Raw genomic sequence first — 14,557 nt, 5'->3', positions numbered from 1 at the left:
ACCCCTAGCCTGGGAACCTCCATATGCCGCGGGAGCGGCCCAAGAAATAGCAAAAAGACAAAAAAAAAAAAAAAAAAGAGAAAGAAAATAGGAACAAAACCAGTGTATTTTTTTGTGATCAATCTCTTACTTCACCCTGCTCCACAGTTTATCTCAAATATGACTTTGAACGAGTTTTAAAAGTACATTTAGAAATAATGCATCCCGGGGCGGGGGGGAAGAGGGAGTGGAATGGACGGGGAGTCTGGGGCTGGTGGATGCAAACTGTAACATTTGGAATGGATGGGCAATGGGCTCCTCCTATACAGCACAGGGAACTGTGTGTGACTGGGTCTCTTTGCTATACAACAGACATTGAAGAAACAGTGAAATCAACTATACTTTAATTTAAAAATAATAATAAAAATAAAAGAAAGAATATATCCCACCTACCTTGGATTTATAGAATAGTATTACTCATCCTCCTGGATTGTACCAGCCAAGATTTGTCAAGAATTAATCATAATGGGATGGAAACATAAAGTCTCAACACTAGTCAGTTCCCTAGAATCTACACTCCTAAGGGGAAGTACTGGCTCATAGTTGAGTTTAAGCATCTATTTCACTTTGAGTTCGGTAAATATTGAAGGATGTGAGGATGTCATTTCATAGTATAGCTGATGGCACAAAGGTAACTATGGGACCAAGACTATGCAATTCCTTTAGCACATATTGCTCAAATAGTTCAAGGAACTAACTGTACTTCCAACATGTACTCTAAGGCAAAAAGTAATGGTTTGCCCATTTAAACAGATTGCTTACAGGTAGTTTCACTCCAGAAACTACACATGCTATGTCTATCCTCCTCACATATCAAGGACAAATTTGAGAAAAAAACTAAAAAATGACTCAGTTCAAATCAGAACCCATTAAAGTAAAGGTTATGGCAAAGGTACCAAAGTTCAGCTTACTTGAGTGCCAATGAATTTGTAAAGGTGCTTTAGAACCATGTAATTACATTTTTAAAAACCAGACATTTTTGCTGTGAAATGTACTAAAAGCTACTATCTACCCTTCATAATAACTATGAATAACCATATATTTGCAATAAGTTTTCCACTTTTCCTTTGGTCTTAGTACTTGACGAGTTGCAGGAAAATTAATTTCAGAAGTTGGCTTTTTAAATGCTGACAATTACAAAACTGTTGTAACCTTGAAGGAGGAGTTTATTAGGTGAAGTTTATTTATTCCAAGGTCTTGTAAGAATAATGATAAAGTACACTGCAATTTAACACACTCTGAGTGACTGCCAACCAAATAGCATTTAGCTCGTTTGTTGAAGAAATAGAAGGCCCACTGGGAAACACGGAATTTTGCAAGTTTCCAATCATATGATTAAATATAATCAAGAAAAGACAAGACCTCTAGCTTAAAAACATGCCAGTGTTGCAGTGGAAAATAGACGTGACCTTTGCCCTGGAATATAATCCAACCACATAAAGCTATTAAAGTAATAATAAATTTCTGGCTAACTAATAAATGCCTCATCGCACATAAAAGAAGCCAAGGCTAGCATGTATCTGGGATGAATGATGTTTTTAAGGAGAATTCTTGAATTTCTAGATCAACCGTGAAAGTTATTGCAAAACAGTGTAGTAACCACATATAATTACATAGATGATTAAATTCCTTTTCCTTCAGACTTTTTCTTACAGAAAAAATAAACTTGGTCGGAAATGGAATTTTCCAGAATAACCCAGTATAGGAGAGCTAGAGGGGTCAGTGTGGGCTAGAAGAGAGAGGTCCCTCTGCAAAGCCCCAGGGTAAGAGCATATGACTGTGCTTGATGGCCAGGCCCTGGCCGGGTTCTCCAGAGGAGGGCAGGGCCTCTCAAGGAGCAGAAACGCAAAAGGGCTGTTCTTCTACTGAGATCACAGCACCCTTTTCCTTCGCTGGCTTGTTGGGTTTGGTGAAACCTATGATGTCTTTCCTTTGTACTCTGGTTTTGCAGGAAAATGTGAATCACATCGGGGAAGCAATCATTAACATACATTCTTCTAACAGCGATAAAGTCCAACACAGCCCATCTGAATAGTCACTGGGGGGAAACTGAAAGCCAACAGCCGTGTTTGCAGACATCACTGACTCAAAGAAATCCAGAGTCTGGAGTGGTGAGGGGTAGTGACAGCCCTTCTTCTTGGCTTTGGGCCATCACCAAAGCTGGACCACGATTTATTCTGTTACCAGTTTGCTTCATGAATCCATTAGCTAATGCCTCGCCACCTAGAAATTCTTTCTTTATTTTCTTTTTTGACCGCCCCAGGCAATGTGGGGTTCCCCTGCCAGGGATCAGATCTGAGCAGCTGCAGCAATGCCAGATCCCTAACCCACTGCGCTGGGCAGAGGATAGAACCTGGGTCTGGGCGCTGCAGAGATGCCGCTGATCCCACTGTGCCACAGCGGGAACTCTGCCACCTGGAAATTCTTAATGAGAGCACAGGCTTGTTCACTAATGCCAAATATTCCTTTACAACTACGGTACATCACTGAATGTCAGTACTTAGTACACTTAGGTGTACTCCTTTAAAAAGACATATTCTCTGCATGCCATTGATCACATACATTTCTCAGGTCTGAGACCCTTCCCTCAGTTTTCAACCTGTACTTTCTACTGGAAGAGCCAGTGAAAATTCAAAGTTCTGACTTTCAGAAAAGGGAAGAACAGGGAAAAGATGTTTAAAAAAAAAAAAAGAGGGTGGTAGGGTTGTCTGTACTTCAAACTTCATAAAAACAAAGACCTCTCTTCATACTCTTATAGTTTAGAGTTTTACAGGACTACTATGACTTCTGAGATGTAAATGGGGATATTTTTCCTACCACTGAAACCGTTTCCCTTACTTTTGGTGACACAGAGCAAACGTGAACTTCCCAAAACACTGCTCGGCTAAAACTTCAGTAATGCTGAGACTCAATGTAGGATGTTCCTGATAAAAGTAAATCATTAGTCAACTGAAAAAAGCACAGAGCATTGAAAGGGAAGGGAGAGGACTAGAGAGGGTACGAGCTTGTCCTGTGGGGTGTGGAGTCACAGTAGAAATTACATTAGGCTGGAAAAGCCTGGCAGCTTGGTTCTCTTTAAAATAAAATAATCCACGTAATTGGGATTTTCACAAAAAAGCAAAGAACGCTCCATTTTATGCTACCTCCCAAAAAAGTCATGCATTTCACATGGAAAATGAACCCCTTTTAAGCAGTAAACTTTTATTAGTCTGGTGGGGTTGAGTGCTATTTTTTTGGGGGAAAAAAAGCCCTATCATGTCTGGAAACTGGACATCATAAATGGCAGTCAGAAATTACTGCAAAAACATTCAGAAGCACAGTTATGTTGCAGGACGTAAAAAATCACTGAAAACCTGAATCATTTCTGGAGACACAAGCACCCTCCAACTTCCCAAGAGAATTTGAACACAGAAACTAAGAATCAATGTTCCATTTCTCCATTCTTTTTTTAAACATCTATTTCTTGATGGTGGACTACATGCCAGGTAGTTGTAGACACTAGAATACAGGGGTGAACAAAACAACCCAAAATTCCTCCCCTCATGGAACTTTAATTTTAATCGGGATGAGACAATAACAAGATATGTTAATATGCTAAATGCCAATAAGTGCCAAGGACAAATATGGAGGATGGGGGATGGGAAGGTGGGGGGAGAGTTTGCATTTCAGATCCGGCCACCACTGAGAAGGTGGTATTTGAAGAGAGATCTGAAGGAGGTGAGGAAATGAGCCATGTAGATGACACGGGGTACAGCAAGGAGAGCACTGCGGACAGAGACAACGGGGAGAGGAAGGTCCTAGGAGTATGACTAGGCCAGTGAGACTCAAGTAGAGCGAACTAGGGAGAGAAAAGGAGGAGATGAGGTCCAACCGCGATGGTGTGTAGCTCCTGAGGGAGTCCAGGGTAAGTTCAGGGAGACAGACTAACAAGGAAGCATTTGCAGTCATCTAGATGTTTAGAAATAATGGTGCTTCGACCAAGGTGGTGGCAGCATTGAATTGGAGGTATGGGAGATTTTGCAGACCTGAATCATTTTGAGGATACCCTAGATAGGACTTGTCAATGAATTGAGTAAGGGGTGTAGAGAAAGATAGGCATCAAGGAAGATGCCAATCTTTCTGGCTGGAGCAACTAGAAAAATGGAGTTGTTCACTGTGGTGGGGAATTCTGAAGGAGGAACAGATCGGAGGGGGGTATATCAGGAGCTCAGTTTCTGACATGCTATTCTGAGATGCCTATTACTTGACTAAATATTTGATTTCAATCAAACAAGGCAAGAAAGGCAAGAAGTCTGGGCTAGAGAATTAAGGCAGATGGCATCAGTGTATTGATGAATTAGTTTGAAACATCAAACAAAGGTCCTCTTTGGGGCTTTATCAGTGGTGTGCTGGGTACCTGAGTCTGTCATTGAGCTGTCCATCAGTCAGAAAGAGATGGGTTATCACAGAACTCCAACTTTGACCACATAGTATTTCTAAGGAAGCATTATCCTTAGAACAGTAGATTCTAAGGCAACCAGTTCTCAACTGATCACACTCAACGCATGTTACTCAGCACCTATTAGGTACAAAGCACTGGGACTATAGTAATGAAAGACAGACACGGTGGGCTCTCCTTCTTAGTGTAATGAGGGAGACCAAATGAAAACAATACCATCACATACACGATTAATTAAGTAATAGTAATTGTGGCAGGTCCTACGTAAGGGAAGTTAAGAGTGCAGACTATCTGTGAGTGTGTTTCTCCCTGGACAGCCTCCCCTGAACATGGTGGACTCTCACCACACTTCCTCTCCAGCAGTACAAGCTCTCAGGGTCCAATGACACTACCAAAAATGATGTCACCAAAATGATATGCTCCCAAGGAAAGATTCTATAAATAAAGAGTTCATGACCGTCTTAACTTTAAAGAATCTTAAATGAAAATACAACATCCATCTTGTTCAACGCTGAATTACTTATACAATGAGCTGTGACTGCTCCACTTTCTGGGACCAGGGGTCAAATAAAATAAAGTGTAGTCTGCACTTCGCTGAAAGAAAAAAACAGAACGCTGCACCTGAGTTCTACTCTCTACAGGTGCTTGCACAGATTTTCAGGATGAAAGCAAGAATCAAAGTAGCTCTTCCAGTCGCAGCCAACTACACCATCACACACACAAGGATGGATTTTAGAGCTATGAGATGTGCATGAAGTTACACAGGATGCAACCCAGTATGACTCTCACTTGACAGAAGAGAACACTCAAGCTCGGGGCGACTACATGACGACATGACTTGCCCAAAGTTAAACAGCTGGGGAGCAGCAAAGCCAAGACAAGACCCAAATCTCCCCAACACTCAATTCAAGCTGCACCAGTGCTCACTCTGGCTTTATTCTGTTTGAAAGAAGGAAAAGGAAAGGATGCAATGAAGAGACCACCATAAGTTTTTACTTTGAGAGCCTTTTTCAGAGAATGGTTTATGGGCTAGAAACGTGCTTTCAAAGGACTTTTTATATTCAGGTTATTGGTGCTAAGAGAGGGGACTAAGACAATTACTGTATCATGGAAAGAAGCAAAGGAGGAAAAGCTTCAAGAGAGAGCATTAGAGGTGCAGGAGAAGAATACGTTATTGCTCACTTCTCTGCTTCCAGCACTCAAAACAGTGCCTGACATGTACTAAGCATTCAAAAGACACTGGTTGCATTTAATTGATTTGAATTAAGTTACAGACTATACAAAGGCACTAGTTGACATTATTTTGTTTGTGAAAATAAAATCCATTGAATCTCCATAAATGATGGCAATGAGAGGCCAACAAATGCATTACATCAACATCTTTCTATCACAAAGTTTTTGTATGTCATAGAAGTTTTAGTATGACATATATATATAACTAAACCTACATCCAGAAGAAAGAAAAGCTCTATCACTGTGAGATGAAGGCAACTTTAGCTATTTGTGCAGTGCTTAACAATGTATAAAGCATTTCCACATACACATGTATGTATATAAACATCCATGATTTAATTAGATATCTAGTAAAACATTTCTATAGTATATATCTTATATCACATACATATCTAGATAGTAGACATTATTGTATATACTTGATGATGACAAAACCCAAGTTCTGAGAAACTGAGTGTTATGCAGCTGGCAGGTGACAAAAGACTGAAATTGAACTCAGGTCTCTAACACCCCCAAGGCAAGTGAACCTTCTGCTTGCTTTCACTGGATATTTAAAAGATGACAGATGTTTACTCGAAATAATGGCAAGCTGGCAGGTAAGAGTCATCGTCTTTGCAACCCCCCTCCTAACAGGGATCGGGAAATAAGTCAGACAAGGGCTCGTTAGATACCTAGGCCTGTGGCGGCTACAGGTGCATATCTCTAGGCTGTCATGTTTGGGGGCTTGAGTTTATCTCTTTAAAATATTGTACTATTAAACAGCATATAAACAGAGATGGACTTGTAATTCCTTGCAAAGGCTAAAATGATAAAAATGCAGGTCAATGAAACAATGCTCTGGCAGTGGAATGAAGGGCGCCCTGTGTCCAAGTCTTTGTCCAAGAGAAGAGAAAGAATCCTTTGATTCCTTAAGGCTCAGTAGTCCTGCAAAGTGCTTGGGTTAGAGAATGGGGTACACAGACCAGTCTCTGGCCCCATCCCTGTTTCCTCAGGTCGGTCCCGCACAGTCAGCCATGCCTCACCTGGCTGTCTCCTTCCACTCCATCTCCTGCCCATCCACGGCCAGCAGTTCGTCCAGCTCGGTGAAGAGCTGAGGGGGTGCTGGGCTGTCATCCTCTTCGCCCAAGATGAAGCGGATGCGCTCGGCGGCAGGTGAGACTGCAGAAGTGAAAATACTATGGTTAAACATTGGCTGGACAACCCTGAGGAAAGAGTAACTCCGAGCTCGTCCTCTGTCCCCAGAGCTGTTGGACTTCCCTTCCACGCTCTCAGTGGACATGCTCCTCGCTGAGCCTGCCTTGTCCCCAACCTAAAGACAAAAAGGAATCCAAGCCCCCTCTCTACTCCTTTGGTTCTAAACTGTGCCTCAGCTCCACCACTCTCCAAGGACAGTGCTCCAGCTACACGACCTGTCGCAAAGAACCTTTAGCCCTCAGATGAGCTGAGCTGAGCTCCAACTGCATGACCCTGCCTCCTTCTGCACTGATGACCCATCCAAAAGTGTTCAACGGAAACCAGCCTGACCAATCACTTGTTCTATAGCAGTGGGAGGGGGCAACGGAGCACCCCAATCCTGAGTCTCCCCCAGGCCCCCGCCTCCCAGCCCCTTCCTGTGTCCAATGCCTAAAGCCCGTGCCCTCACGGGCTCCTCACTGCCTGGAACTGCCTAACTACAAAGCTGATGAAGGAATATTTAACAAGATGGAACCTCTTCTTTACATAATGGCAGTACCCAAAAATGTCGAGTCACACTTCAATGCCCTTGAAAAACAAGCCCGAGTAAAATATTGTACACCTGAGGGGGAAAAAAAATTTCCAACACACTCAAGCACATAATTGAATGCCCTACTAGCTCCTTTTGACCCCATCTCCTGAAAATCATGTAATGAAAAATTAACTAGAATTTCCCCCAGGTTGTGAGCTATTTTCTCCTTCTTTAAAAAAAAAAAAAAAAAAAAAGGGAAAAAAGGCAAACGTTTGGAAACTGATGATTATATTAGAAAACGAAGGCCCACAGATACTCCTTATAATCCCTGGGTAAAAGAACGGTATACACATGTGAACACAGTCCAAGAACACAGCTTTATACATACATAGAAATTTGTAGAAATATATGTACTCAACCTAATAAAACATTTCTACCATCTTAAAATTGCTGTAATACAGAACAGAATAAAATTCCATAGATTGAAATATATTTACTACAGATAAATCCATGAAAAATATTCTACCTACCTAGTAATCAAAACTAATTACTCAAACAAAATGTTTTACCTATTAAAATGGCAAAAAAAAATTATTTTTTTGCTTTTTAGGGCCGCACTGTGGCATATGGAAGTTCCCAGGATAGGGGTCGAATCAGAGCTGTAGCTGCTGGCCTACACCACAGCCACAGCAATGTGGGTCTATGACCAACAGCACAGCTCATGGCAGTGCTAGATCCTTAACCCACTAAACGAGACCAGGGATGGAACCTGCAACCTCATGGATACTAGTCAGGTTCGTTTCTGCTGCACCACAATGGGAACTCCCAAAATGGCAAAAATTTTAAAGAATGAGAAGCCCAATGCTAGAAAGGGTTTAGTACACATGTACCAGGCCCTCTCAATTTATGACACTGGTAGGAGCCAAAATGGGAAGATCTCTCTGAAGGGAAATTTGAAAAAATATGGAAATGTTTTAAAAGTGTATCTATCCTGTGAGCCAGCAATTCTACCACTAGAAGGATGTTCCTTCCAAATAAATAATAGCTGTGATCCCAAAGTCTTAACTACAGGAGTGACCACTGCACCACAGTTTATAACTGAGAAAAATAGAAAAAATTTAAATGTCCAAAAAGGAAAAATCAGTTAAACAAACTATACTACAACCATTCAATAAAATTCCATGTAGTCATGGAAATGAGATTATTGTTTTTTGACATATATACCATATAGTATTAATTGAAAAAAAATACAATTACAAAATCATATGCATAAAGTGATCCCACTTTGATAAAGAAAAAATACACATATGCCCAAAAAATAGTCTGGCAATGAGGGAGCCCTCATTTTGCATGATTCTAATGAGTGTGAATATCAGCTACCACAGTTTAGTTAAATAAACTAGTCCCCCAGCAACACAGTTCAAATTTCAGTTGTATGGTATATTAACTGTGAGTAATGGCATAAAGTACCAACTCTTCAGTCCATCAATTGTTATGTAAATAACACATGTGCATCAGGATCGGGACCAATCATAGTCACCAAAGTCTGTCATTGATTGGATACTACATATTTGTCATCCAGTTCATGCCCAGACAGCAAGGTATGAAGTTGTGTTGCCTTCTTGTCTTCCAATGATAAATTTATATGACATGAATAATCAAAAGAGGGAGTTGGCCAACAAAAATGACAGTACAGCCCAGAAGCAAAAAGTACTGACCCTGGAAGTGAAATCTATGTCAAAGACAGATGGAGTCACAGAAAACCTAGCTGATTACAGGAACATAGACAATGCTGCTGTTCACCATTTAAGAGACTCTAGATGTACAGCTGGAGGGACATAGTGAAGGGGAACTCATTCATAGAAATAGTAGGGCAAGTGGTCATACCAATAATGATGACCCAGTGGAAGTGATACTGGTTTAAAAAAAAAACTTCAGGAGTTCCCATCTTGGCGCAGCAGAAACAAATCCAACTAGAAACCATGAGGCTACAGGTTCGATCGCTGGCCCCGCTCAGTGAGTTAAGGATCCAGTGTTGCCATGAGCTATGGTGTAGGTGTCAGACACAGCTCAGATCTGGCGTTGCTGTGACTCTGGCATAGGCGGGCAGCTGCAGCTCTGATTAGACACCTAGCCTGGGAACTTCCATATGCCGAGGCTGCGGCCCTAGAAAAGACAACAAAAAACCTTCATATTAAAGGAAACTTGGGAGACATTTCCTAACATGAAATGTACAAAGGATAAAATGTTGGAAGCCGATCCAGACTTAAACAGGAAGATGATAATTTGGGCATAGAAAAGCTGCTCTATTTCATAAATTGTACCATAGGAAAAAGGCAAACCACTTCTGCTAAGATTCTACAAAGAAATAAATCACTTAAACTCCAATGTTTCAAATTAGTATGTACTGAATAAGTATTTATAATGTCTTACTATTTTTTTCATTTCCCTTTATCTTTATAGCCAACAGCAAGAGAGATTTCAATGATCTGGCAAAAATATTTAAAGGTTAAAGAACAATAATAATTTTTCCCATGTAAGGATAACCTGACCCCCTTGCTGTACAGTGGGAAAATAAAAAATAATAATAATAATAATTTTTCCCATTGATCATTAGGATTGTTTTGTATAATTTCAGCTTGCATAGTCATTTTCATCGTCCTGAACTACAGGGCAAAGCAAGAACTGCCTGTCTATGTATCTTTAAAATGTTATGCAGTTGGGAGTCTCCGTTGCGGCTCAGTGGGTTCCAAACCCGATTAGTATTCATGAGGATGCAGGTTCAATCCCTGGGCTCGCTCAGCAGGTTAAGGATCTGGCATTGCCGTGACTTGGATCCTGAGTCGCTGTGGCGGTGGTGTAGGCCAGCAGCTGCAGCTCTAATTTGACCCCTAGCCTGGGAATTCCCATATGCCATGGATGTGACCCTAAAAAAATAGACCCCTAAATAAATAAATAAATAAAATAAAATGTTATGCAGTTTATTTCTAGGGCTTCTATTTTCTACCCTTCACCTTTCTATCAATGCTAAAATGTGCACAAATCTTTCGTGTATTCCTTCAGTAATATTTGTTAGGTACTGTCTATGCTCTAAATAGACTTTGCTTCAGGCTCTGAAGATAAAGCAAAGAACTTCACAAAAAGATTCCTGTTCTAATGGAACTTATATGCTAGGAGGGGAAACAAACAAGTTAATTAATTAGTTAGTTAAATGAATAAATAAATTAGTACATAAACCAACAAACATGAAAAATATCTGCAAACTGTTCTGTGTTTGCAGAACATTAAAATAAGGTTACTGAATACATATTAATGTAAGATACAATGTTTTACTTTTGTAACTAGGGAAAAAAACACCTTTGAAATTTCTTAGATATCTAGAAGAAAAAAAAAAATCTAAAGTTCCAGGACTTTTGTGTAAAAGCACTTGCAATGCCTTTCCAATCAAGAAATAGTTATGTGTAATTATTTTAGAAGATCTGAAAGAGCATGAAAGAATGACAGGAGAGTAAAAAACGATTGGCAGAATCTGGAGTCTGGATACTACTTCTGGCCAGTAGAGTGGTCACGGTACTAAAAATGTAGTTAGTCTGCACAGTGGTTAGGAAACTGCAGTCACAACTCTGATTTACTTTTCATCAGCATTCAACATCAAAGGTCCCTGAGACAGAATTAGCTTTTGGAAGGGAAAAGTCTATGTAATTAGAAAATCAACTTTTTGTCCATTTCTAATAGATGGGAAGTGGGTTTGTCCCCACCTCTAACAGAGAAGAATAGATGTCCTCCTGCTTAAAGAACAGCTTCCCCTGCACAGATGCAGCTCGCAGCTTTGCAGAGCTCTCATCCACTGAGCGCGCCTCAAGCCAGGGAAACACAACTCACTGCTCATGATAGACTGCAACTAGGAAAATAACGCGATGTAACAAAATGGAAATCGAGGGCTTAGCAATGAAGCTAAGTGGAAGTATAGTCCCTATACTCTCATTTGGTAACTTAATATTTATTAGATTTTAGTGTATTCAGTACACTATGGTACTTGTTGAAAAGATACAAAGTATTTTTTAAGATCAGATCTCTGTCCTGGAGGCACTTACAGCTGCAAGGTAATAGACAACAATAGGAAAAATGCTATCAATAAAAATGTAACATGCAATAACTACTTTTTGAAATGGTTTCACTGTAGGAGGCATTGTGTTAAGTGTGCTTCACTTACATCATTTATTTTCCACAAGCCTATGAAATATCGACTACTATTATTCGCTTATACTACTCTCATATTACAGACAAGGAAACTAAGTATTAAGAAGCTAAGGAATTTCAACAAGATCACACAACTAGCAAGTGATAGGACATTAAACCCACTTTAATGTTTTTGTTTGTTATTGTTTGTTTGTTTCTTTCTTGGCCGCAGCATATGGAGTTCCAAACCTCAGTTGCGACCACAGCTGCAGCAACACAGGATCCTTAACCCACTATGCCAGGCTGGGGATCGAACCTATGTACCAGCACTCCAGAGACACTGCTAATCCCTTGGCACCACAGCAGGAACTCTGGCAAACCCACTTGTGTTATTTCCAAGCCCGTTCCTTAGTCACTACACTCTAATGAATAATCTCATTTTAAAAAAAGAAGAAGAAGAAGGATTTCCACATGAACAATACAGACAGTAAATATTGAATTTCAGAAGGGGCAGAAATCTCAATGGCATGTGAAATAGTCCTAAAGTAAATTAACTGAACATTTGGTTTATTATCCACTGAAAGGCAATTCGTGAACGTGCTCTTTATTTTTGGTCTGCCAAGCATCCTGCTGTGGTCGCCCTGCTGGCCATTCCCCCAAAAAAATCCTTAATAGAAATAATGATCATAATGAGCATTCATACTGAGCATGAAAAGTTTACATGCAAATTCCCTTCTGTGGGTTAAATGAGGACTTCTGGATTTTGCATTTTCTCCTTGTCAAAGTCCACCATCTGGTAAAGTCTTAGCTCTCAAACCGAAGTATAAAAAGAAATAACTATTTGTTTCTTTAAGTTATTAGTGCGCTATCTCCAAATGGTTTACATAGTTATCATTTCAAGTATTCGTTTCTCTTCTTCATTCTGAGATAAAAGTATGTAGCTTGATACCATGCATGTTAAAACTTCCATAATTTACCTAATCAATAGGCCACTGCAGTACTCTAAAAATGTACTTAACATAATATCCTCAAGCTTTTCTCATTTATAACTATAAGAAATGATAAATGGCTAAATGAATAAGTCTCCATATATATACACATCTTTAACACACATATATATTTTGTAGTGGCATCTGCTACTCCTGCCCACCCAGCAAGGCTAACCTCTTTTCCTGATAACAGCACCTCTTCAGGATCATGTTTATACTTCTAAGTCCTTTGAAGCTAAATCACCCCCTGTGACTCAGGACTGGACAATGAGAATATCACAATTTTTAGCCACAGTAATTAATTTTTGAGTGGAGGGACTTCCCATCATGGCTCAGTGGTAACAACCCAACTAGTATCCATGAGGATTCGGGTTTGATCCCTGGCCTCATTCAGTGGGTTAATGATCCGGTATTGCCATGAGCTGTGGTGTAGGTCACAGATGCATCTCAGAACTTGAGTTGCTGTGGCTGTGATATAGGCTGGCAGCTGCAGCTCTGACTTAACCCCTAGCCTGGGAACTTCCATGTGCCACAGGTGTGGCCCTAAAAATAAAATAAAATAAAACAAAGGCAAAATAATAATAATAACAATAGTAATAAAATTTTTTGAGTGGACACTTTAATCCAAGCCAATCAGAGTATATAAGCATCAGCTTTTTGTTGGAACTTCTAGGAAATAAATGCTCACTTTATACTAAGGTGCTAAAATGGAAATATAAGCTTTGAATACAAATGGCCAACTGGCAACCCTAAGGGAAAAACCTACCTGGGAATAAGGAACTCAGAACCCAGGGAGAAACAGGTTCATGGTATCATCATTTAAGCACCTGGACCCAGCAATGCCTGAAGTCAGTGACTTTTCAATCATATGTAAAGATTCTCTTTTAGCTTAAAGTAATGAGGCAATTTTTTTTGTCACTTGCAACCAAAGAGTTATGACATAGACACATATGACTCCATTTTAATGGGCTAGAGTAGAGCTAAATTAGCCATCCATATATTAGCATCTTCAAATTAATAGCACTGAACAACCTGTTAGAGAATCCAACTTTTGTTGGAGTGAGCTATACGAGTCAGCTAGACTTTCTCCATGCCTTAACCTACCTCTGCTTCAACATATTCAGAAAATGACTATTGATTTACATGCTGGCAGGCTCTAGACAGGTAAATTAGATGGTTACTTTTTCTGTTTCAAATTAGCTAAGAAATTGAAACAGCCAAATAGCACTCATTAAGATGGATAATTTTAAAAATACTTAGGTATCCATGTATTAATAAGCTCCCACACATGAAAAGCTGTCAATTATCACAATTATGCTTAATATGCCATGACATTATTATTCAGCTATAAGGAGTCAACAGTGCTAAGAGCTTGGATTCCAGAATACTACCAAACTATCTTACTTAGGAGTAAAGTAAGTTAAATTTCAGCCATCAAGAGGTGTAAAAAGCTGGAACTTGATGAGACACTTTTGGAAAATACCTGTGTCTTAGCCTTTTATGTTCAAAATGGTGGAAAAAAATAACTTACCTATGGTTTACATTACAAAAATGTTATCAGGACATGTCTATAAAATATTAAGAATTCTTTAGAACAACAACAAAAAAAGTGATCGCCCTTCCATTCCTCAACTCATTCTTTCCCCTTCATAATGCAGTGGGTCGGAAAAATTAAAACGAAGTTTTCCGGGGTCTTAACAGGTGACTTAAAATGCTGCTAAACCATTCACAAAGAAGTAGTTCCAGGGATGGTCCAGCAGTCAAATAAATTTTATCTATGAAATTCCAGGGGACACCATATTGGGGAAAAAAATTGGCTCAAAGGCTTTTTGGTCTGCTGATGCTTTTTATTAATTATTCCCATTTTATTCATTATATTATGAATATGACTCCAATATTTCAAGAATCTCAAACAGAAAGAAAGAAAATTCAAATCAGTCATTTTGGGTCTTAGCAGCCTCAGTGGTGCCCTAA

The 14,557-nt window shown here is 39.7% G+C and overlaps 1 protein-coding gene across 13 annotated transcripts in view; it reads right to left on the bottom strand.

Moving 5' to 3' along the window:
- The window catches only part of SLC4A4 (solute carrier family 4 member 4), a 347,209-nt gene that overhangs the window by 202,750 nt on the left and 129,902 nt on the right, over positions 1–14,557 (bottom strand). For 12 of the 13 annotated variants that reach the window (XM_084971070.1, XM_021100504.2, XM_084971072.1 and 9 more), the window contains exon 4: positions 6,733–6,868. In XM_084971070.1, coding sequence (XP_084827196.1) covers positions 6,733–6,868 — 136 coding nt within the window. 13 annotated transcript variants of the gene reach the window in all.

This window comes from Sus scrofa, chromosome 8, assembly GCF_054392235.1.
Source record: "Sus scrofa isolate SSC_HxYL_T2T_F1_AM1 chromosome 8, Sscrofa_HxYL_maternal_Yorkshire_Landrace_v2.0, whole genome shotgun sequence".
Taxonomy (NCBI): Eukaryota; Metazoa; Chordata; class Mammalia; order Artiodactyla; family Suidae; genus Sus; species Sus scrofa.
The sequence above is the reverse complement of the archived record's forward strand: the minus strand, read 5'-3'. Positions and strand labels throughout refer to the sequence as shown.